Source organism: Scyliorhinus canicula, chromosome 3 (assembly GCF_902713615.1).
Source record: "Scyliorhinus canicula chromosome 3, sScyCan1.1, whole genome shotgun sequence".
In the NCBI taxonomy this organism is placed as follows: Eukaryota; Metazoa; Chordata; class Chondrichthyes; order Carcharhiniformes; family Scyliorhinidae; genus Scyliorhinus; species Scyliorhinus canicula.
Window position 1 is genome coordinate 274,442,160 of NC_052148.1, and position 22,529 is coordinate 274,464,688.

The 22,529-nt window shown below is 50.2% G+C and overlaps 1 protein-coding gene across 3 annotated transcripts in view; it reads left to right on the forward strand.

Annotated features, from left to right (window-relative positions):
• The window catches only part of LOC119963566 (B-cell scaffold protein with ankyrin repeats-like), a 332,413-nt gene that overhangs the window by 82,765 nt on the left and 227,119 nt on the right, over window positions 1-22,529 (forward strand). For all 3 annotated transcript variants that reach the window (XM_038792883.1, XM_038792884.1, XM_038792882.1), the window contains exons 6-7: window positions 4,988-5,130; window positions 12,834-12,960. In XM_038792883.1, the coding sequence (XP_038648811.1) occupies window positions 4,988-5,130; window positions 12,834-12,960 (270 nt within the window). The remainder of the gene's footprint in view (window positions 1-4,987; window positions 5,131-12,833; window positions 12,961-22,529) is intronic.

A 22,529-nucleotide genomic window follows, 5' to 3' on the forward strand; every position in this document is an offset into this window, starting at 1 on the left:
GTATAGATGAGGGTAGTGTAGTTGATGTAGTTTACATGGATTTCAGCAAAGCCTTCGACAACGTCCCACATCGGAGACTTATAAAGAAGGCAAATGCACATGGGGATATAGGGGAACTTGATACGGTGGATTCATAATTGGCTGAGCTGTAGGAGACAGAGGGTGATGACAGACGGCTGCTTTAGTGACAGGAAGCCAGCGTCCAGTGGCGTACCACAGGGATCTATGCTGGATTCCCTATTATTCATCATTTGTATAAACGGCATAGGTGACTATGTGGGGGGGGTGGATCAGTAAGTTTACGGATGACACAAAGATTGGCCGGGTGGGTAACAGTGAGGTGAGTGTTTTACAGGAAGGTATAGACGGGATGGTCAATGGGCAGAAACGTGGCAGATGGAATTTAACCCTGAAAAGGGTGGGGTGATACATTTTGGGAATAATGTGACAAGGAAATATCAGTGAATGGCCTGATACTGGGAAGATCTGAGGAACAAAGGGACCTTGGAGTGTTTGGCCATAGATCTCTGAAGGCAGAAGGACAGGTTAATAGGGGTGTGAAAAAGGCCTAAGGGACACTCGCCTTTATCAATCGGGGCATAGATTACAAAAGCAGGGAGGTCATGTTGGAGTTGGGGAACTTTGGTTAGGCCACAGCTGGAGTATTGTGTGTAATTCTGGTCACCACATTATAGGAAGGATGTGATTGGACTGGAGGGGGTGCAGAGGAGATTCACCAGGATGTTGCCTGGGATGGAACATTTAAGTTATGAAGAGGGGTTGAATAGGCTTGGGTTGTTTTCGCTGGAGCAGAGAAGATTGAAGGATGACATGATCGAGATGTACAAGATTATGAGGGGCATGGACAGGGTGGATAGGGAACAGCTGTTCCCCTTAGTTGAAGGGTCAGTTACAAGGGTACGCAAGTTCAAGGTCAGGGGCAGGAGGTATAGGGAATTGTGAGGGAAGACTTTTTTACCCAGAGGGTTGTGACGGTCTGGAATGCGCTGCCTGGGAGGGTGGTGAGGGTATACACTGCCTGGGAGGGGGGTAGAGGCGGGCTGCCTCACATCCTTTAAAAAGTACCTGGATGAGCACTTGGCAACGTCAGAACATTGAAGGCTATGGGCCAAGTGCTGGCCAATGAGATTGGGTCAGCAGGTCAGGTGTTTTTCATGAGTCGGTGCAGACTCGGTGGGCCGAATGGCCTTTTCTGCTCCCTATTATTCTGTGTTACTGTGATTCTAAGAACCCCGGCTGACACTGGTTTAAGTTTAATCTAATGAAGAATAATGAGAAAAGAAATCTCAAACATAATTATTTTTCTGGCATTTCTAGTTGTTAACTTGGTTTGGGTGACAACTAGTGAATTCCGTTCAATCCTGGGCCCAATACATTCGGAAGGAGGTCAACAACCTGGACAGGGTTCTGCAGGTGGTGGGCGCGATTCTCTATTGGCTGATTGCAAAATGTGATTGGGCAGAGAATAGATTCCGATGCTAAAAACGGGGCTGTTGCCGATTTGATGCCAAATCACAATTCTCCGTCACATTGACAGAGACGTCCGGAACACACATCATTAACATAACATTAGCGGGCCTGACCGGCTATTCTCCGGGGCATCCGCCTCCAATGGGCCGAGTTCCCAATGGTGCGGTACACTTGTGCGTTTGAAAATCGTGAACCCAGCATCATGGCTGCTGAGGGAGAGAGAGGGGGTACGGTGAGTGTCCAACAGCGCCATAGTTTGCTGACAGTGTGCCGCTGGCCGGGAGCTTCTGCCAGGGCTGGGGGAGTAGCGGGGAGTGGCCAGGAGGTGGGCTGTGGGGTCAGGGTGGACGGGCATGGAACTCCATTACCGCAGCCGGCAAGGTAGCCACGCAACTGCGCATGCCGCTGACCGCCCACTGTGAACGCAGTGACACGGGTCATATAGGCCCCACCCCCGGGTGCCATCTGGCTCCAGCCGACCCAGCAGCAGTATGGGCGCGCTCCAGCACAACCAGTGCCATCTTGTTGGCTGGGATCGGTGAGTGTGTGTGGGGAGTGTAATGTGTGTGTGCGGCTGGGATGAGTGTGTGTGGGGAGTGTAATGTGTGTGTGCGGCTGGGATGAGTGTGTGTGGGGAGTGTAATGTGTGTGTGTGGCTGGGATGAGTGTGTGTGGGGAGTGTAATGTGTGTGTGGGGCTGGGATGAGTGTGTGTGGGGAGTGTAATGTGTGTGTGCGGCTGGGGTGAGTGTGTGTGGGGAGTGTAATGTGTGTGTGCGGCTGGGATGAGTGTGTGTGGGGAGTGTAATGTGTGTGTGTGGCTGGGATGAGTGTGTGTGGGGAGTGTAATGTGTGTGTGGGGCTGGGATGAGTGTGTGTGGGGAGTGTAATGTGTGTGTGTGGCTGGGATGAGTGTGTGTGGGGAGTGTAATGTGTGTGTGTGTCTGGGATGAGTGTGTGTGGGGAGTGTAATGTGTGTGTGCGGCTGGGATGAGTGTGTGTGGGGAGTGTAATGTGTGTGTGAGGCTGGGATGAGTGTGTGTGGGGAGTGTAATGTGTGTGTGTGTCTGGGATGAGTGTGTGTGGGGAGTGTAATGTGTGTGTGCGGCTGGGATGAGTGTGTGTGGGGAGTGTAATGTGTATGTGCGGCTGGGATGAGTGTGTGTGGGGAGTGTAATGTGTGTGTGGCTGGGATGAGTGTGTGTGGGGAGTGTAATGTGTGTGTGCGGCTGGGATGAGTGTGTGTGGGGAATGTAATGGGTGTTTGCGGCTGGGATGAGTGTGTGTGGGGAGTGTAATGTATGTGTGTGGCTGGGATGAGTGTGTGTGGGGAGTGTAATGTGTGTGTGCAGCTGGGATGAGTGTGTGTGGGGAGTGTAATGTGTGTGTGGCTGGGATGAGAGTGTGTGGGGAGTGTAATGTGTGTGTGCGGCTGGGATGAGTGTGTGTGGGGAGTGTAATGTGTGTGAGGCTGGGATGAGTGTGTGTGGGGAGTGTGATGTGTGTGCGCGGCTGGGATGAGTGTGTGTGGGGAGTGTAATGTGTGTGCGGCTGGGATGAGTGTGTGTGGGGAGTGTAATGTGTGTGTGCGGCTGGGATGAGTGTGGTGTGGGGAGTGTAATGTGTGTGTGAGGCTGGGATGAGTGTGTGTGGGGAGTGTAATGTGTGTGTGCGGCTGGGATGAGTGTGTGTGGGGAGTGTAATGTGTGTGCGTGGCTGGGATGATTGTGTGTGGGGAGTGTAATGTGTGTGAGGCTGGGATGAGTGTGTGTGGGGAGTGTAATGTGTGTGCAGCTGGGATGAGTGTGTGTGGGGAGTGTAATGTGTATGTGCGGCTGGGATGAGTGTGTGTGGGGAGTGTAATGTGTGTGTGTGGCTGGGATGAGTGTGTGTGGGGAGTGTAATGTGTGTGTGAGGCTGGGATGAGTGTGTGTGTGGAGTGTAATGTGTGTGTGCGGCTGGGATGAGTGTGTGTGGGGAGTGTAATGTGTGTGTGTGGCTGGGATGAGTGTGTGTGGGGTGTGTAATGTGTGTGTGCGGCTGGGATGAGTGTGTGTGGGGAGTGTAATGTGTGTGTGCGGCTGGGATGAGTGTGTGTGGGGAGTGTAATGTGTGTGTGGGGCTGGGATGAGTGTGTGTGGGGAGTGTAATGTGTGTGCGGCTGGGATGAGTGTGTGTGGGGAGTGTAATGTGTGTGGGGCTGGGATGAGTGTGTGTGGGGTGTGTAATGTGTGTGTGCGGCTGGGATGAGTGTGTGTGGGGAGTGTAGTGTAATGTGTGTGTGCGGCTGGGATGAGTGTGTGTGGGGAGTGTAATGTGTGTTGTGGGGCTGGGATGAGTGTGTGTGGGGAGTGTAATGTGTGGCTGGGATGAGTGTGTGTGGGGAGTGTAATGTTGTGTGTGGGGCTGGGATGAGTGTGTGTTGGGGAGTGTAATGTGTGTGTGGGGCTGGGGATGAGTGTGTGTGGGGAGTGTAATGTGTGTGTGGGGCTGGGATGAGTGTGTGTGGGGAGTGTAATGTGTGTGTGGGGCTGGGATGAGTGTGTGTGGGGTGTGTAATGTGTGTGTGCGGCTGGGATGAGTGTGTGTGGGAGTGTAATGTGTGGCTGGGATGAGTGTGTGTGGGGAGTGTAATGTGTGTGTGGGGCTGGGATGAGTGTGTGTGGGGAGTGTAATGTGTGTGTGGGGCTGGGATGAGTGTGTGTGGGGAGTGTAATGTGTGTTGTGGGGCTGGGATGAGTGTGTGTGGGGAGTGTAATGTGTGTGTGGGGCTGGGATGAGTGTGTGTGGGGTGTGTAATGTGTGTGCGCGGCTGCAGCTTGTCAGCCTCCCGAGTGCCAATCACGGACCCGGTGAATCCGGCCCCGTTTCTCACTGGAATCATTGGCGCCAGTGTTAGCCCCTCCACAGTCACTGAATCGGTTCAGGTACGGCGGAAGTTTCTTTGTTGTGAAAGTCCACAAATTCTGCATTGGCGTCAACACTTAGTCTCAGAAACGGAGAATCCTGCCCAATGTCTTTCAGATTAGATGTTCATGTGAGACCTGGTCTGCTCTCTCACATGGAAATATAACCACCCATGGCATTATTTTAAATATGATCTGATCATTCACACAATGGAATCTTGTGTTAGACGTTTAGCTGCTGTTGTATAAAGAATCAAAGGTTCTGCTCCTTTTCCTCAAACACCTTTATTTCACTTTAACAGACTCTGCACAAAACGCTAACATCGTATCACCTGACACAAAGGCTACCTGAAGCCCCTTTACATATCAGTGTCAATTATTGGATACTTAACAGAAATGAGACAACTAATTGGAATGTTTCTTAACCCATTACTTAACATCTTGCTGTGTGCAAATTGGCTGCCATGTTTCCTCCATGACAACACTTCAAAAGTACTTCAATGGCTGCAAAGCACTTTGGGACGTTGTGGGGTTGTGAAGGGTGCTATAGAAATGCAGTTCTTTCTGTTTACATCTATGCCTGTTTTCCAGATCTCCCTGCTGGACCGGTGACAATCAGCCTTTATGGTGGAGGAGTGAGAATAGCCGGGGCTGAAGTTCTCTACTACACACCGATGGAGGAAATTGAGCGACTGCTAATTCGAACAGCTGACCCAATAGAATTCATCTGTCAGGTATGAAAAATAATGTTTCAAGGGGAAAAACTGAACTCCGACTGCACCAATTTGGTAAGCACAGATATTGAGTCCCTCAACAGACGAAACCGACAGAGGGAAATGCAGCTGGGCGAAGTTACAAATACCCAGCTGGGCATCACACTTCAGACAGGTTGCAGAGTCTTTAGAGAGGGTACAGAGGAGATTTATTCGTCTGGTACCAGGGAGGAAGGGTGGGGGGGTGATGAGTTGGGAGGGGAAGTTGGGGAAACAAGAATTGGCCTCGTTAGAGCGGAGAATGTTCAAGAGAAATATACAAGAACGTAAGAATCGCCAAATCTCTCGTTTCCTTTGGTCTGGAATAGGAGTGGTTTGGAGTGGAATATTCTAAACATTCACACCTCTGAGTGAAGACTCCTCTCAGCCGTCCCGTCTGCAGTGAATGTTGTACATTTCAATGAGTTCACCTCTCATGATAAGGACGTTTAAGGGGCATCTTGACAAATACATGAATAGGATGGGAATAGAGGGATACGGACCCAGGAAGTGCAGCAGATTTTAGTTTAGACGGGCAGCATGGTCGGCGCAGGCTTGGAGGGCCGAAGGGCCTGTTCCCGTGCTGTATTTTTCTTTGTTCTTTGTTCTTTTGTTCTCATTCTTCTAAACTCCAGAGAGTTTCGGCAGATTCTACTCAAACCCTCCAAATAGGACAGCCCCTTCATCCCAGCCAGTAGTCTAGTGAACCTTTCTTCTGCCTCCTCGAAGCTCAGGCAAGGAGACTAAAGCTGTGTATTTATTTTTTTATTTTTATAAATTTAGCGTACCCAATTCATTGTTTCCAATTTAAGGGGCAATTTAGCGTATTCAACCACCTACCCTGCACATCTTTGGGTTGTGGGGCGAAACCCACGCAGACACGGGGAGAATGTGCAAACTCCACATGGACAGTGACCCAGAGCCGGGATCGAACCTGGGACCTCAGCGCCGTGAGGCAACAGGGCTAACCACTGCCCCACCGTGCTGCCCTGGGACCTCGGCGCCGTGAGGCAGCAGTGCTAACCACTGTGCCGCCGTGCTGCCCTGGGACCTCGGCGCCGTGAGGCAACAGGGCTAACCCACTGTGCCGCCGTGCTGCCCTGGGACCTCGGCACCGTGAGGCTGCAGTGCTAACCCACTGTGCCGCCGTGCTGCCCTGGGACCTCGGCACCGTGAGGCTGCAGTGCTAACCCACTGTGCCGCCGTGCTGTCCTAGCTGTGTATTTATGAGAAGTTTTCAACTCTATGATGGGTTTGGATAGAGTAAATGAGGAGAATTTCTATTTTCAGGAGGGTTAGTAACCAGCAGACACTGATTTTGGTTAACTAGCAGAGAACACGGTAGCATTGTGGATAGCACAATTGCTTCACAGCTCCAGGGTCCCAGGTTCGATTCCGGCTTGGGTCACTGTCTGTGCGGAGTCCGCACATCCTCCCCGTGTGTGCGTGGGTTTCCTCCGGGTGCTCCGGTTTCCTCCCACAGTCCAAAGATGTGCAGGTTAGGTGGATTGGCCATGATAAATTGCTCTTAGTGTCCAAAAATTGCCCTTAGTGTTGGGTGGGGTTACTGGGTTATGGGGATACGGTGGAGGTGTTGACCTTGGGTAGGGTGCTCTTTCCAAGAGCCGTTACAGACTCGATGGGCCGAATGGCCTCCTTCTGCGCTGCAAATTCTATGATATCTATGATAACACGGATGGGAGATGAGGAGAACGGTGTTCTTGCAAATTCCTGTCGCTCCATCAACATGACAAAACCAGGTTGTCTGGCCATTCTGTTGCTGCTGTCTGTGGGAGCTTGCTCTGCACAAATTGGCTGCTGTGTTTCCCACAACAGTGACTACACCGTTATCATGCTGCAGGTGCTGGAAATGTGAAGTCACATCAGGACCTTCAGCAGAACTTTCATCAACTGAAAGGCTGTTGACTCCGTTTCTCACGCCATAGATGTGACCCGCTGAATTCTCCCACGATTTTCTGTTGTTATTTCAAAACATTCTACTTTCTGTTTTTTCACAAGTCTGTACAGGCTTGATGGGCCAAATGGCCTGCTGTGTTTTATAATCTACAAAAAAAACACAGAAAACTGTGCCAACTCTGAGGAGATAAAATTGATATGGAAGTGGATATTTTAAGGAGCCTATACAAATTTAGTGAAATGCAGTCTAGAAAAGAACAATGGTGGTTTTGTTCCAGTGTTGCTCTGTGTGTGTGCTATTGTCTGTATGGATATAGTGCAGAACACATTGATGGAAAATTGGTGGAGAGTGACTGTCGCCAGTAATTAATTATTTCTTTGTTGGGTGCTTTGTATTGCAAATTCACTGTTACCGGTTTGGTTAAGGTGCAGCATTAATGCAGCTTCAAGCATAACCATTCAGAGTTACTGCATCAGATACAGCACAGACCTGGACATCATTATCCTGGTTCCTTCTGGACAATAGCTGCAGCTTCAACAGGCAGCGATGTTCATGGGATGTTTTGTTGGGATCAAGATGTTGATGTGTCGCAAAGAAATTAATGTTGGACTGGACACCTGCACAGAAATATTGAAGATTGCTAAACAAAAAGTAACCCATTTTAAATACTTCAGCTCTTTGCAAATGCTTTGCATTTTGGGAGAGGAACAAGAGGCCCCTCCCCCCCAATGCTCCGTCCCCAATGGGCCGAGTTCCCCATGGCGTGGGTTGCATGTTGTATTTTTTACGGGAACTCAGCGTGGCGGCGAAGGACTGAGCCCAGCGCCACCACAGTCGGGGTAGGGGATCCGCGGGCAGTGTGGGCTTTGGCGGGGGCTGGGGGCGCTGCTGGGGGGGTGGTCTGGGGGGTGGCGAGTCCGGCCTAAGGAGCTCACTATTTGGCAGGCTGGGTCCGCGCACAGCGGGCGCCATGTTGCACGGCACGTCCGCTGCAGGCCGCCAGCGTGCGTGGCCACAGACCCGGCAATTCTCCAGCCATATCGGCAGCTACAGCCGGGGGCTTTACGCTGCGTGCCTGCTGGGCCCCCACCAGATGGAGGATCAGTGCAGCTTTTGCACCGTTATTTCAGTCGTAATAGGCCATCGTTCCCACGCCAGCATCAGCACTTAGTCTCAGAATGGGAGAATCCAGCCCCAAGCATTGATGCCAGGATTGGATTGTGTGTGGTTCATGTTCCCGTTGTGGCCGCTATTTGTGGAGTAATTCAGGACATGCTAATGGACCAGCACTCTGCCCATGTACATCTACAGCAACTCTCATTCCCGCCAACGTCGGACTCGCTGGGGCAGGATTTGGCGCTGGAAAGCTTGACAAGATGGAGCTGTTTATAAACACTCCAGGCCCCACACTCTCATTCCAGCCAAGAAGGTGGCTCAGAAATGAGCAGCTCCGTGCTTCACCGACTGGGGGGTCAATACAAGGGGCTGGATTCTCCGTTTGGGAGACTACGGGTGGGATTCTCCAATTTTGAGACTATGTCTGGAGGATTTGTGCTGTTTCCGTGGGAAAGTCGGCGCCGCCCCAACACTGACCCTGCAGCCGGTGAGGGGCGAGCAGCCCACACATAACCCCCCCCCCCCCCCCCCCACCTCCACGCCAAAAACGGCCGGAGAATTGGCAGGCCCGTTCCCGCGCATGAGCACGGTGACAACCTGCAGCAGTCGCGCCGTAAAACACGGCGTCGGCCGTGCGTGGATCCGACCTGCCAGATAGTGTCCCCCTGACCTCCCCCTGGCCAATCCCCCCACCAGTCCCCCCAACACCTGCCGATTCACTTTCCCCAAGGGAGCACAAATCAGGGAGCAATTCCGTATTCCTCACCATGGCGAGGAACAGTGGGATTCTCGAGCGAATCCTCTTATCGGCCCGCTAATTTGAGCGGGTGGCACGTTAGCGAAGTCCCACGGCCAGCTAACCCTTCCCCCCACAGTGAAAATCAGCCCCCCTCTCATCATAAAGCAGCCCCCCACCCCAGGAGTTTCTGTGTGCCTCCCCATCCACCAAATATGGGGGGTGTCCTGACCTACACCCAACCCCAGGGGCTCTCAGACTAGGGAGATCCCCCCACAGGGACTCCCTTAATAGGGGTACCCCCAACAGGGTCCCCTTTAATAAGGGCACACCCCACAGGGTCCTCCTTAATATTGGGACCCCTTAATAGGATGACCACCCACAGAGACCCCCTTAGTAGGGAGACCCCCAGATACCCCCTAACTAGTGGGACCCCCTACAAACCCCCACTCCCCAAAAAAGCCCCCTGGAGGCCGCGCTGACCCTGGAGCACGCATTGGGCAGTCTGCCGTTCCAGCCCGGGCACCATGCCCAGTTCTTCCTGGCCGTCCTCCTCGCCCTCCTCTCCCTCCTCGCCCTCCTCCTCGTCCTCCTCGTCCTCCTCGTCCTCCTCGTCCTCTTCCTCCTCCTCGTCCTCTTCCTCCTCCTCGTCCTCCTCGTCCTCTTCCTCCTCCTCGTCCTCTTCCTCCTCCTCGTCCTCTTCCTCCTCCTCTTCCTCCTCCTCATCCTCTTCCTCCTCCTCGTCCTCTTCCTCCTCCTCATCCTCTTCCTCCTCCTCGTCCTCTTCCTCCTCCTCATCCTCCTCATCCTCTTCCTCCTCCTCGTCCTCTTCCTCCTCCTCATCCTCCTCGTCAGATGAGTCCTGATGATCTTCCTCCTCCTCCAGCATGCCCTCCAGCGTGCAGGATGCAGAAGCCAGTACGATGTGAGAGACCCTCCTGGGCGATATTGGAGCGCCACACCGGAGTGGTCCAGACATCGGAAGCGCATCTTGAAGACGCCGATGTACCATTCACTGACGCTCCTGGCTGCTGCATGGGCATCGTTAGAGCAGTTCTTCACCTCAATCTTAACAGATATCTTTGCAGCATCCTTGAGCACGGGTGAGGTCCCGGAGGACTGGAGAATTGCTAATGTTGTCCCTTTGTTTAAGAAGGGTAGCAGGGATAATCCAGGGAATTATAGACCTGTGAGCTTGACGTCAGTGGTAGGCAAACTGTTGGAGAAGATACTGAGGGATAGGATCTATTCACATCTGGAAGAAAATAGAATTATCAGAGATAGGCAGCATGGTTTTGTGCAGAGAAGGTCATTTCTTACAAACCTAATAGAATTCTTTGAGGAAGTGACAAAGTTAATTGATGAGGGAAGGGCTGTAGATGTCGTATACATGGACTTTAGTAAGGCGTTTGATAAGGTTTCCCATGGCAGGTTGATGGAAAAAGTGAAATTGTATGGGGTTCAGGGCGTACTAGCTAGATGGATAAAGAACTGGCTGGGCAACAGGAGACTGAGAGTAGTGGTGGAAGGGAGTGTCTCAAAATGGAGAAGGGTGACTAGTGGTGTTCCACAGGGATCCGTGCTCGGACCACTGTTGTTTGTGATCTACATAAATGATCTGGACGAAGGTATAGGTTGTCTGATTAGCAAGTTTGCAGATGATACTAAGATTGGTGGAGTTGCAGATAGCGAGGAGGACAGAGAATACAACAAAATATAGATCGATTGGAGAGTTGGGCAGAGAAATGGCAGATGGAGTTCAATCCAGGCAAATGCGAGGTGATGCATTTTGGAAGATCAAATTCAAGAGCGGACTATATGGTCAATGGAAGGGTCTTGGGAAAATTGATGTGCAGAGAGATCTGGGAGTTCAGGTCCATTATACCCTGAAGGTGGCAACGCAGGTTGATAGGGTCAGTGGTCAAGAAGGCATACAGCATGCTTGCCTTCATCGGACGGGGTATTGAGTACAAGAGTTGGCAGGTCATGTTACAGTTGTATAGGACTTTGGTTCGGCCACATTTGGAATATTGCGTGCAGTTCTGGTCGCCACATTACCAGAAGGATGTGGATGCCTTGGAGAGGGTGCAGAGGAGGTTCACCAGGATGTTGCCTGGTATGGAGGGTGCTAGCTATGAAGAAAGGTTGAGTAGATTAGGATTGTTTTCGTTGGAAAGACAGAGGTTTTGGGGGACCTGATTGAGGTCTACAAAATTATGAGAGGTATGGACAGGGTGGATAGCAACAAGCTTTTCCCAAGAGTGGGGGTGTCAATTACAAGGGGTCACGATTTCAAAGTGAGAGGGGGAAAGTTTAAGGGAGATGTGCGTGGAAAGTTTTTTACGCAGAGGGTGGTGGGTGCCTGGAACACTTTACCAGCGGAGGTGGTAGAGGCGGGCACGATAGCATCATTAAAGATGCATCTGGACAGTTATATGAACGGGTGGGGAACGGAGAGAAGTAGACCTTGGCAAATAGGAGACAGGTTTAGATAAAGGATCTGGATCGGCGCAGGCTGGGAGGGCCGAAGGGCCTGTTCCTGTGCTGTAATTTTCTTTGTTCTTTGTTCTATGTTCAATCTGGGGCCTTCAGACTGGTGTCATTAGCCAAGACCTCAGTGGGTAACCCTTGCCACCCAAGAGTCAACCCCTCACCTGAGGGGGCGGCTTGAAAGGGACCGACGGGTGTGCCAGGATGAAGGCGTTGTTCACATTGCCCGGGTATCGGCCGCAGACGTGCACGATGTGCAGCTGGTGGTCACACACCCAACTACCCATTCGGGGCGTGGGAGCCCTTCCTATTGATGAAGTGCAGGCTCTGATGAGCTGGTGATGTAGGGGAACATGTGTGCCATCAAACACCCCCTGGACCTGGGCCATGCCGGCGATGGTGGCAAATCCAGCTGCCCGGGCAACCTGATGTGCTTGGCCCAGACTGAAGCTGATATAATCCGCGGCCCAGGAGCATGGGGGACAGCGCGGAAGTACCTGTGCGCGGATGTCTGAGATCCCAAACAAGCGGGACGCTCGACGCCAAAGGAATAAAAGATCAGGGCAACCATCACCTTGACGGCCACTGGGAGTAGGTATCCGCCTCCATACCCCCACGGTGCCCAGATTCGCCGCCATCTGTACAGGTGGCGCACGGTCTCCTTGATTAGCCAAAGACTTTGGTGGCACAGGTGGTTTGGCATCTCCTCGAAGGACAGGCGCTGACGGTATTTATGTGCCCTGAAGCGGCGCCTCCTTCCCACCTCCTCCTCGGCTGTCACACGGTGTGAACATTTACAGGACACAGAGGGCAGTCAGCAGATTGAGGAGCCAGGAGCCTGGAACTCGTACCCAATGGGTGTGTTTAAAATAAATCCTGCAACAAGGAGGGTCTGAGCCAGGCCACCCCCAGCCCGAGGGGGACACCCTGAGTTCACAGAGCTGGCACCAAGTCGCTCCCCACTACTCCCCCTCGACAGAAGATTAAAAGCCATGCCCTTCCTGTGTGATGTCAGGAAACGCTTATTCACATAAAGGGCTGCGCAAATCCAGGATTCACTTTCTCCCACAAATTTATTGACGCTGGTGATCATTTGGAGCCTTCAAGATTTGAAATGGATAGGTGTCTGTTGTATCTGGCCCCTGGTAGACTGTAGCGAATTATGGATGAAGGGTGTTCAGGTTATGGATGGAAAGTGAAGGTGCAGGGCAGCCAAGATCAGAATGGATGGTGGAACCAACTCAATGGATTAAAGAGATTTTCCTGTTCCTTAGTTCCATTATTTATGGAAATAATGATGGGAATAGCCTCCATAATGGGTTGATTTGCAGCTGGATTGTTGGCAAGTCAGGTGGGTGCTGCAGAGAATTCCTGAGAAATGGATTTGTGACCCTCAGTCATTGTTGCATTTGTTTGTCGCTCTAGGCATTCCAGATCAACTCCAAGGATCAACTGGATCAGCTCCTCACTCAGTCTCTCCGAAACTCACTACCTCCCAGTGGATTTGGTGCTTTCCAGATCCTTGGACCTGATGACCAAGCTGAGCACAACAGTAAGTTTGTAGGCACAAAGCTTTGTACTCCTGCATTGAACAATGAAACAGGCGATACAGTTGTTGGTGAAATGGAGTACACGGCGGGATCTTCCTGTCCTTCCATTAGCGGCTTCCTCAGGTCCTGTTGAAGGTCACCCACCCTTCTCGACAGTTGACCCCATAGCAGGGCAGGCAAGTCACGCAAAACATCGTAGACATCAGTGGGGCAGGGAGATCCCACTCGTTTCCGATGCTGAGCCAGCTTCACAGCTGGAAAACTCAGCGGGATGGGGGTGGGGGGGGGGGGGGCGCTGGAATAACCCACCCTGTGTTAAAATTCAGCTCAATGCCATTCTGAGCAGGACGGTCCCAGTCTCTGGATTGGATTGGATTGGATTGGATTTGTTTATTGTCACGTGTACCGAGGTACAGTCAAAAGTATTTTTCTGCGAGCAGCTCAACAGATCATTCAGTACATGGGAAGAAAAGGGAATTAAACAGAATTCAAGAAAATACATAATAGGGCAACACAAGATATACAATGTAACTACATAAGCATTGGCATCGGATGAAGCAGACAGGGTGTAGTGTTAATGAGGTCAGTCAATAAGAGGGTCATTTAGGAGTCTGGTGACAGTGGGGAAGAAGCTGTTTTTGAGTCTGTTCGTGCGTGTTCTCAGACTTCTGTATCTCCTGCCCGATGGAAGAAGTTGGAAAAGTGAGTAAGCCGGGTGGGAGGGATCCTTGATTATGCTGCCCGCTTTCCCCAGACAGCGGGAGGTGTAGATGGACTCCATGGATGGGAGGCAGGTTTGTGAGATGGACTGGGCGGTATTCACGACTCTCTGAAGTTCCTTGTGGTCCTGGGCCGAGCAGTTGCCATACCAGGCTGTGATGCAGCCCGATAGGATGCTTTCTATGGTGCATCTGTAAAAGTTGGTAAGGGTTAATGTGGACATGCCGAATTTCCTTAGTTTCCTGAGGAAGTATAGGCTCTGTTGTGCTTTCTTGGTGATAGCGTCGACGTGGGTGGACCAGGACAGATTTTTGGTGATGTGCACCCCGAGGAATTTGAAACTGCTAACCATCTCCACCTCGGCTCCGTTGATGCTGACAGGGGTGTGTACAGTACTTTGCTTCCTGAAGTCAATGACCAGCTCTTTAGTTTTGCTGGCATTGAGGGAGAGGTTGTTGTCGTTACACCACTCCACTAGGTTCTCTATCTCCCTCCTGTATTCTGACTCGTCGTTATTCGAGATCCAGCCACTATGGTCGTATCGTCAGCAAACTTGTAGATGGAGTTGTAACCAAGTTTTGCCACGCAGTCGTGTGTGTACAGGGAGTAGAGTAGGGGGCTACATACGCAGCCTTGCGGGGCCCCGGTATTGAGGACTATTGTGGAGGAGGTGTTGGTGTTCATTCTTACTGATTGTGGTCTGTTGGTCAGAAAATCGAGGATCCAGTTGCAGAGTGAGGAGCCAAGTCCTAGGTTTTGGAGCTTTGATATGAGCTTGGCTGGGATTATGGTGTTGAAGGCGGAGCTGTAGTCAATAAATAGGAGTCTGATGTAGGAGTCCTTGTTTTCAAGATGCTCTAGGGATGAGTGTAGGGCCAGGGAAATGGCATCTGCTGTGGACCGGTTGCGACGGTTTGCGAATTGAAGTGAACTCTGTGCACAGTTTGTTCAGCTCAAGCAGATTGGTGATGTATTGGGGCAAGGATGGGGTATGGGTGTGGTCCCTTTGTTCAAAAAGGGGAATAGAGATAACCCCGGTAACTATAGGCTAGTGAGCCTCACGTCTGTTGTGGGTAAAGTCTTGGAGAGGATTATAAGAGATACGATTTATAATCATCTAGATAGGAATAATATGATTAGGGATAGTCAGCATGGTTTTGTGAAGGGTAGGTCATGCCTCACAAACCTTATCGAGTTCTTTGAGAAGGTGACTGAACAGGTAGACGAGGGTAGAGCAGTTGATGTGGTGTATATGGATTTCAGTAAAGCATTTGATAAGGTTCCCCACGGTCGTCTATTGCAGAAAATACGGAGGCTGGGGATTGAGGGTGATTTAGAGATGTGGATCAGAAATTGGCTAGTTGAAAGACAACAGAGGGTGGTGGTTGATGGCAAATGTTCAGAATGGAGTTCAGTTACGAGTGGCGTACCATAAGGATCTGTTCTGGGGCTGTTGCTGTTTGTCATTTTTATAAATGACCTAGAGGAGGGCACAGAAGGTTGGGTGAGTAAATTTGCACACGACACTAAAGTCGGTGGAGTTGTAGACAGTGTGGAAGGATGTTGCAGGTTACAGAGGGACATAGGTAAGCTGCAGAGCTGGGCTGAGAGGTGGCAAATGGAGTTTAATGTAGAGAAGTGTGAGGTGATTCACTTTGGAAAGAATAACAGGAATGCGGAATATTTGGCTAATGGTAACATTCTTAGCAGTGTGGATGAGCAGAGGGATCTCGGTGTCCATGTACATAGATCCCTGAAAGTTGCCACCCAGGTTGATAGGGTTGCGAAGAAGGCCTATGGTGTGTTGGCCTTTATTGGTAGAGGGATTGAGTTCCGGAGCCATGAGGTCATGTTGCAGTTGTACAAAACTCTTGTACGGCCGCATTTGGAGTATTGCGTACAGTTCTGGTCGCCTCATTATAGGAAGGACGTGGAAGCTTTGGAATGGGTGCAGAGGAGATTTACCAGGATGTTGCCTGGTATGGAGGGAAAATCTTATGAGGAAAGGCTGATGGACTTGAGGTTGTTTTCGTTAGAGAGAAGAAGGTTAAGAGGTGACTTAATAGAGGCATACAAAATGATCAGAGGGTTAGATAGGGTGGACAGTGAGAGCCTTCTCCCGCGGATGGAGGTGGCTAGCACGAGGGGACATAGCCTTAAATTGAGGGGTAATAGATATAGGACAGACGTCAGAGGTAGGTTTTTTACGCAAAGAGTGGTGAGGCCGTGGAATGCCCTACCTGCAACAGTAGTGAACTCGCCAACATTGAGGGCATTTAAAAGTTTATTGGATAAGCATATGGATGATAATGGCATAGTGTAGGTTAGATGGCCTTTAGTTTTTGACTTCCCATGTCGGTGCAACATCGTGGGCCGAAGGGCCTGTACTGCGCTGTATCGTTCTATGTTCTATGTTCTATGGAGATGGGGGAGGGGTTAATGGGGATGGTGGTTTGGAGAGATGGGTTGGTGGGGGTGACTCTTTAGGGGACAGGGTAATGGATGAACCATAAATCTTCCGTGTTTGTACAAAGTTCACCCTTTGCCTTGTGGTGATATGATCTGCATACCTGTCTGCCATTGGGCCAGAACGTCGGCTTATCATTGGCCCTGGTCGGTCATGTGCCTCTCGACCGATTGGCCGAGATGCTGAGTTAACCACGCCTCCATTAACGAGGTATAAATGGTCAGACGCCTGACGATCGTCCTTTCCATTGTAGACGATCGCAGAGCTGTGTTCTAGTCTATTAAAGCCTGACTTTGGTAAAGCACTCGCCTCGCGTACAATTGATGGCACATCATGTCTGTTAACCAAGGAAGTGCATGTGGATGGAAGTGGGGGGAGAGTTGTCATCAGGTTTAACAGTTGTGTCCCAGCTCTGGGTCACTGTCTGTGTGGAGTTTGCACATTCTCCTCGTGTCTGCATCGGCTTTACCCCCCACAACCCAAACATGTGCAGGATAGGTGGATTGGCCACGTGAAATTGCCCCTTAATTGGAAAAAAATTAATTGGGTACGCTAAATTTAAAAAAAGGTTTAACTGTTGTGTTTGTGCCTATTAAATATTGTGTTTATATCAAAGTATAAGTGCACAGGGAGATGTTATTGATAAACTGGCATCAATGGAGTGATGACATCATGAGATGGAATTATAAATTGGGGATGTGTAAGGTGAAAAGGTCAATTTTAATGGAAATTCCATTTCCATAGCAATTCACACATGAATAATTTTAGAAAGCAGCATTGCAATTAAAAAAGATAATAATTTACAGGATATGGATGTCACTGGTTGGAGGAGCATTTGTTGCCCATCCCTGATTGCCCTTCGGAAGGTGATGGCGAGATGCCCTCTTGAACCACTGCAGTCTGAGGTGTAGGTACACCCACTGTGCTGTTAGGGAGTGAGCTCCAGGATGTGTACCCAGTTGTGGTGAAGGATGGCTGTGGCTTGGAGGGGAATCTCCAGGTGGTGGCGTTCCCAGGTATCTGCTAGCCTTGTCCTTCTAGTGGTCATGGGTTTGAAGGTGCTGTTGAAGGGGCCTTGGTGAGTTACTGCAGTGCATCATGTTCAGTTTTGGTCTCCTTACTTGAGAAAGGATGTACTGGCGCTGGAGGGTGTGCAGAGGAGATTCACTAGGTTAATCCCAGAGCTGAAGGGGTTGGATTATGAGGAGAGGTTGAGTTGACTGGGACTGTACTCGTTGGAATTTAGAAGGATGAGGGGGGATCTTATAGAAACATATAAAATTATGAAGGGAATAGATAGGATAGATGCGGGCAGGTTGTTTCCACTGGCGGGTGAAAGCAGAACTAGGGGACATAGCCTCAAAATAAGGGGAAGTAGATTTAGGACTGAGTTTAGGAGGAACTTCTTCACCCAAAGGGATGTGAATATATGGAATTCCTTGCCCAGTGAAGCAGTTGAGGCTCCTTCATTACATGTTTTTAAGGTAAAGATAGATAGTTTTTTGAAGAATAAAGGGATTAAGGGTTATGGTGTTCGGGCCGGAAAGTGGAGCTGAGTCCACAAAAGATCAGCCATGATCTAATTGAATGGCGGAGCAGGCTCGAGGTGCCAGATGGCCTACTCCTGCTCCTAGTTCTTATGTTCTTATGTTCTTATGAAGGAGCCTTGGTGAGTTACTGCAGTGCATCTTGTAGACGATACACGCGGCTGATACTGTCTGTCGGTGGTGGAGGGTTTGAATGTTTGTGGAAGGAGGAGCAATCAAGTGGGCTGCTTTGCCCTGGATGACATTGAGCTTCTTGAGTGTTGTCGGAGCTGTACTCATCCCTAGTGTTACACGAAGTACGGGAACCCCAATTTTGGTTAAGATCCTGGATTAGAACCCAACGATTTGCATTTGTTAAAACTTTGAGGGAATGTTACTGCACCACAGGAGTGATAAGTCGACATCTTTTCTATTAAAACAAACTTCAATTTGAACACAGAACTAGCAACAAAGAAATTTTATAGTTAGCAGTTACAACATCCTAACTTGCGTCCTGAAACCTGCCTCCACATTCCAATTCAGCAACCTGTATATTTCAAACACCATTTATGTATAAAGTTAACAACCAAGTTTACTTGCTTATCTTGGTGTGGAGTCCTTGGAGAGAGAAACTGTTTTTTAAAAAATCTAGCTGAAAACCTTCTGCTCAGCTCAGAGTCTTGGAAGCAACTCCTTTGTGCAGACAGATCTGGCCCTTCCCTTTAACTACACCAGCTGCACTCAAACCACACAGCATTCTTTTGTCTTTTGTTACAAGATGTGGCTTGATTTGTTTAGCCAGGCTCAAACTGTTACAACATTGCATGAGCTCTCAATCTATGTCTATAGGCAAAACAATTCCCTTGCAACAATCACTGAATGCCTCACTTAATCACAGCTCCAGCAGCATTTTAACCTAGGTTTCAAAAATATTACTGCAAAAGTACAAACTATAAAGTATGACAATTTCTTATATTCATTACACAGGCAAGTGTAGAGTATTCCACTACATTCGTGACTGATGCCATGTAGATGGTGGACATGCTTTGGGGGAAATCAGCAATTGAATTACTTACCGCAGGAATACTAGCCTTGACCTGCCCTGGTAGCCACAGTATTAATGTGGCTGGGTCCAGTTCAGTTTCTGGTCAATGGTAACCCCCAGGATGCTGATAGTGGGGGATTCAGCGATGGTAATGCCATTGAATGTCAAGAGGTGATGGTTAGATCCTCTCTTGTTGGAGATGGTCATTGCCTGGCACTTGTGTGGTGTAAATGTAACTTGTCACTTGTCAGCCCAAGATTTGCTGTATTTGGACATGGTCTACTTCATTATCTGCACTGTCAGAGGTTCAATACTGAGGGAGTCCCGCAATCGGAGAGGTCAGTCCGGAGGGAGTGCCCCACTGTCAGAGGGTCAGTGCTGAGGGAGTGCCACACTGTCAGAAGGTCAGTACTGAGGCGGTGCTGCACTGTCAGAGGGTCAGTACTGAGGGAGTGCTGCACTGTCAGAGGGTCAGTACTGAGGGAGTGCCGCACTGTCAGAGGGTCAGTACTGAGGGAGTGCCGCACTGTCAGAGGGTCAGTACTGAGGGAGTGCTGCACTGTCAGAGGGTCAGTACTGAGGGAGTGCCGCATTGTCAGAGGGTCAGTACTGAGGGAGTGCTGCACTGTCAGAGGGTCAGTACTGAGGGAGAGCCGCACTGTCAGAGGGTCAGTACTGAGGGAGTGCTGCACTGTCAGAGGGTCAGTACTGAGGGAGTGCTGCCCTGTCAGAGGGTCAGTACTGAGGGAGTGCTGCACTGTCAGAGGGTCAGTACTGAGGGAGTGCCGCACTGTCAGAGGGTCAGTACTGAGGGAGTGCTGCACTGTCAGAGGGTCAGTACTGAGGGAGTGCTGCACTGTCAGAGGGTCAGTACTGAGGGAGTGCTGCACTGTCAGAGGGTCGGTACTGAGGGAGTGCTGCACTGTCAGAGGGTCAGTACTGAGGGAGTGCCTCACTGTCAGAGGGTCAGTACTGAGGGAGTGCTGCGCTGTCAGAGTGGATATCTCTGAATGAAACATTAAACTGAGGTCCTGCGTAACCCTTATCTGGATGTAAATGGTCCCATGAGACTGGTATAAAGGAGAACAGGAGTTCCCTGTGTGCCCCGGCCAATATTAATCAATATCGTTGAAAGCTGATAATCTGGTGATAGCATATTACTATCGTGGGATCTTGCCATGCACAAATGTGTTGCTCAGTTTGCTACATTACAATAGTGACAACAAATGAAGGGCCGAACAATAATAAAGTTTCCTGAGTTGTTGGAAGGCGCTATAGAAATGCAAGTCCTTTAATTACTGGAGACTCCAGGCCTGGGCTGCAGAGTTGACAACCCAAAGTGCAGTCTCTGAATTGCAGGTTTTACTGTCTCGGTGAACAGCTTCGTCCGTATCACACACAACCATCCTGTCGGAGTGCTTCAGAATGCCCTCTTTCCCAGTCACCCTGATCTGTTTGCCTGTTGATCCCTCGTCATTACAATGATTACCGAGATGTACAATTATATTACCATCGCATACAATTATCTCAATGGGAAACAGAAGATTATCATGGGTTTTACATGTGACAATGTATCTGTTTATTGTAACACTTTGGCTGCTTTATCAGTACAATTAGGTTGTCTGTTCGTGCTAGTTGTTAATAGGCCAACATCTGTGTAATTTAGGATTTTATTGGCAGATTAATTGGTGAGTATTTGAGGCAGCAAATATGCATTTGCCAATATCTATCCTCGACCTAAAGCAGCAGTCACAGCCTGAGCAGCTACACCAGTTTTATCAGATTTCCTGATCAAAGTATCGCAGCGCTGCCCCAGAATGTAAGTTTGAGAGGAGGAGGGTCTCGTGTCCAATCCCCATTTGTTGCTGCATTGCTAACTCAAATGTAACCATATCACAATGTAGCAAGATCCTGCCGAGACTGCAAATCTGAAATAAACCCAAAACAATGCTGGAATAACAGTTCATTCATTCCTTTTGTTAAATGTTGATCAGAATTCTCTGGCGGGATTCTCATTTCCTGCCGGCGACTCATCCCCGCCTCCTCGCTCAGGGTTCCCAGCAGCGTGGTGGGGGAGGGGTGAGGGGGGGGGGGGGGGGGTGGGGGGGGTGGGGGGGCGGCTTCAATGGGAAATCCCATTGGCAAGCGACAGGAAGGTGGAATACCACCGGCAGCAAACGGAGCGCGGAGCCGAGGCTCGGGACCGGAGAATCCGGCTCATTAACTCTGGCCGCAATTTAACCACCGGGTTGCACCAAGCGCTGATGCTGGTTAAATAGCAGGAAAAGGCCAAAATCAGGATTGGCACTGGGCTCGGATCAGTTTGCTGTCTAACAGCCTGCTCCCGATAGCGAGTTCCGGATCTCACCCAAAGGTGGGGAGCATATCATTAACCCTCATTTGCATTAATTTCCATCTGATTAGCGAGATTAAAGCTCAAAGCAATGGCCTCCCGGAATCAGCCGGTTCCCTAGCAAGAAATCACGTGGGTGTCATTCAGTACTCCTTGTTCAAAACATAAAGCTGGTGCAATGTCTGCTCAGGGGATCTGAGGAAGGGAGCAGCCATTTCCATTTTCCGGAATGCAGCTCAAGGGCACCAGAGCTGGTGCCCCAGTGTCCGGGTCGATGGGGGAATCCCTCGAGGGGCTTGGGCTTGGTGTGGGGCTGAAGCGTTCCAGGTTAGGGGTTACCCCTCGCTGGGGGCTACGGGGTGGGGTGAAGGGTTTTTCGCCCATGAGGCCTTCAAGCCATCTTTTAATATTATGTAGACCCACAACAGGGAGCAACCACAGCTGCTGCCTGTCTGTCCCTCCAAACACTTCCAGGTCAGAGCCATTCTGCAGCCGGTCTGACCCACCAAACACTTCCAGGTCAGAGCCATTCTGCAGCCTGTCTGACCCACCAAACACTTCCAGGTCAGAGCCATTCTGCAGCCTGTCTGTCCCACCAAACACTTCCAGGTCAGAGCCATTCTGCAGCCTGTCTGACCCACCAAACACTTCCAGGTCAGAGCCATTCTGCAGCCTGTCTGACCCACCAAACACTTCCAGGTCAGAGCCATTCTGCAGCCTGTCTGTCCCACCAAACACTTCCAGGTCAGAGCTATTCTGCAGCTTGTCTGACCCACCAAACACTTCCAGGTCAGAGCCCTGCTCTTGGTTATCTGCTGAAGGTCACTTTCACTCCCTTTGACTGTGAGCAGCCTCTACTTTCACAGCTGAAGGCTATTGCTAATAAGGAATTGGCTTTGTTAGTTGTAAGAATACTTCACAGCTGCAGCTTGCTCCTGTTGGTGGCTGCAGTTGCCTGGAGGCTGCTGCTGTTTCCTTCCTTTTCTGTAGCTGAACAAAAGGACAATTGTTTCTAAGATACCTGGGTTCTGGAACACGGGGCTCAGGGGGATGTATGAGTCCAGAAGGCAATCTGGTTTGAAGCAAGAAGAAAAATGAAATGAAATGAAAATAGCTTATTGTCACGAGTAGGCTTCAATGAAGTTACTGTGAAAAGCCCCTAGTCGCCACATTCTGGCACCTGTTCGGGGAGGCTGGTACGGGAATTGAACCCGCGCTGCTGGCCTGCCTTGGTATGCTTTAAGAGCCAGCTATTTAGCCCTGTGCTAAACCAGCCCCTTCGGGACGTTCATGCAGGACCTGGTGCGTGACAATGTTCCAAATGAACCACCTGATGAGGCTGATGAAGAAATGATTCTGCAAATTGCTGATGGATTTTTTGCTGGTGTGGTGAGTGCTGCGTGGAACTGGCACGTCACCGCGGGTTAAACTCGCTGGCAGTAAAGGATGTTCAACCTTGA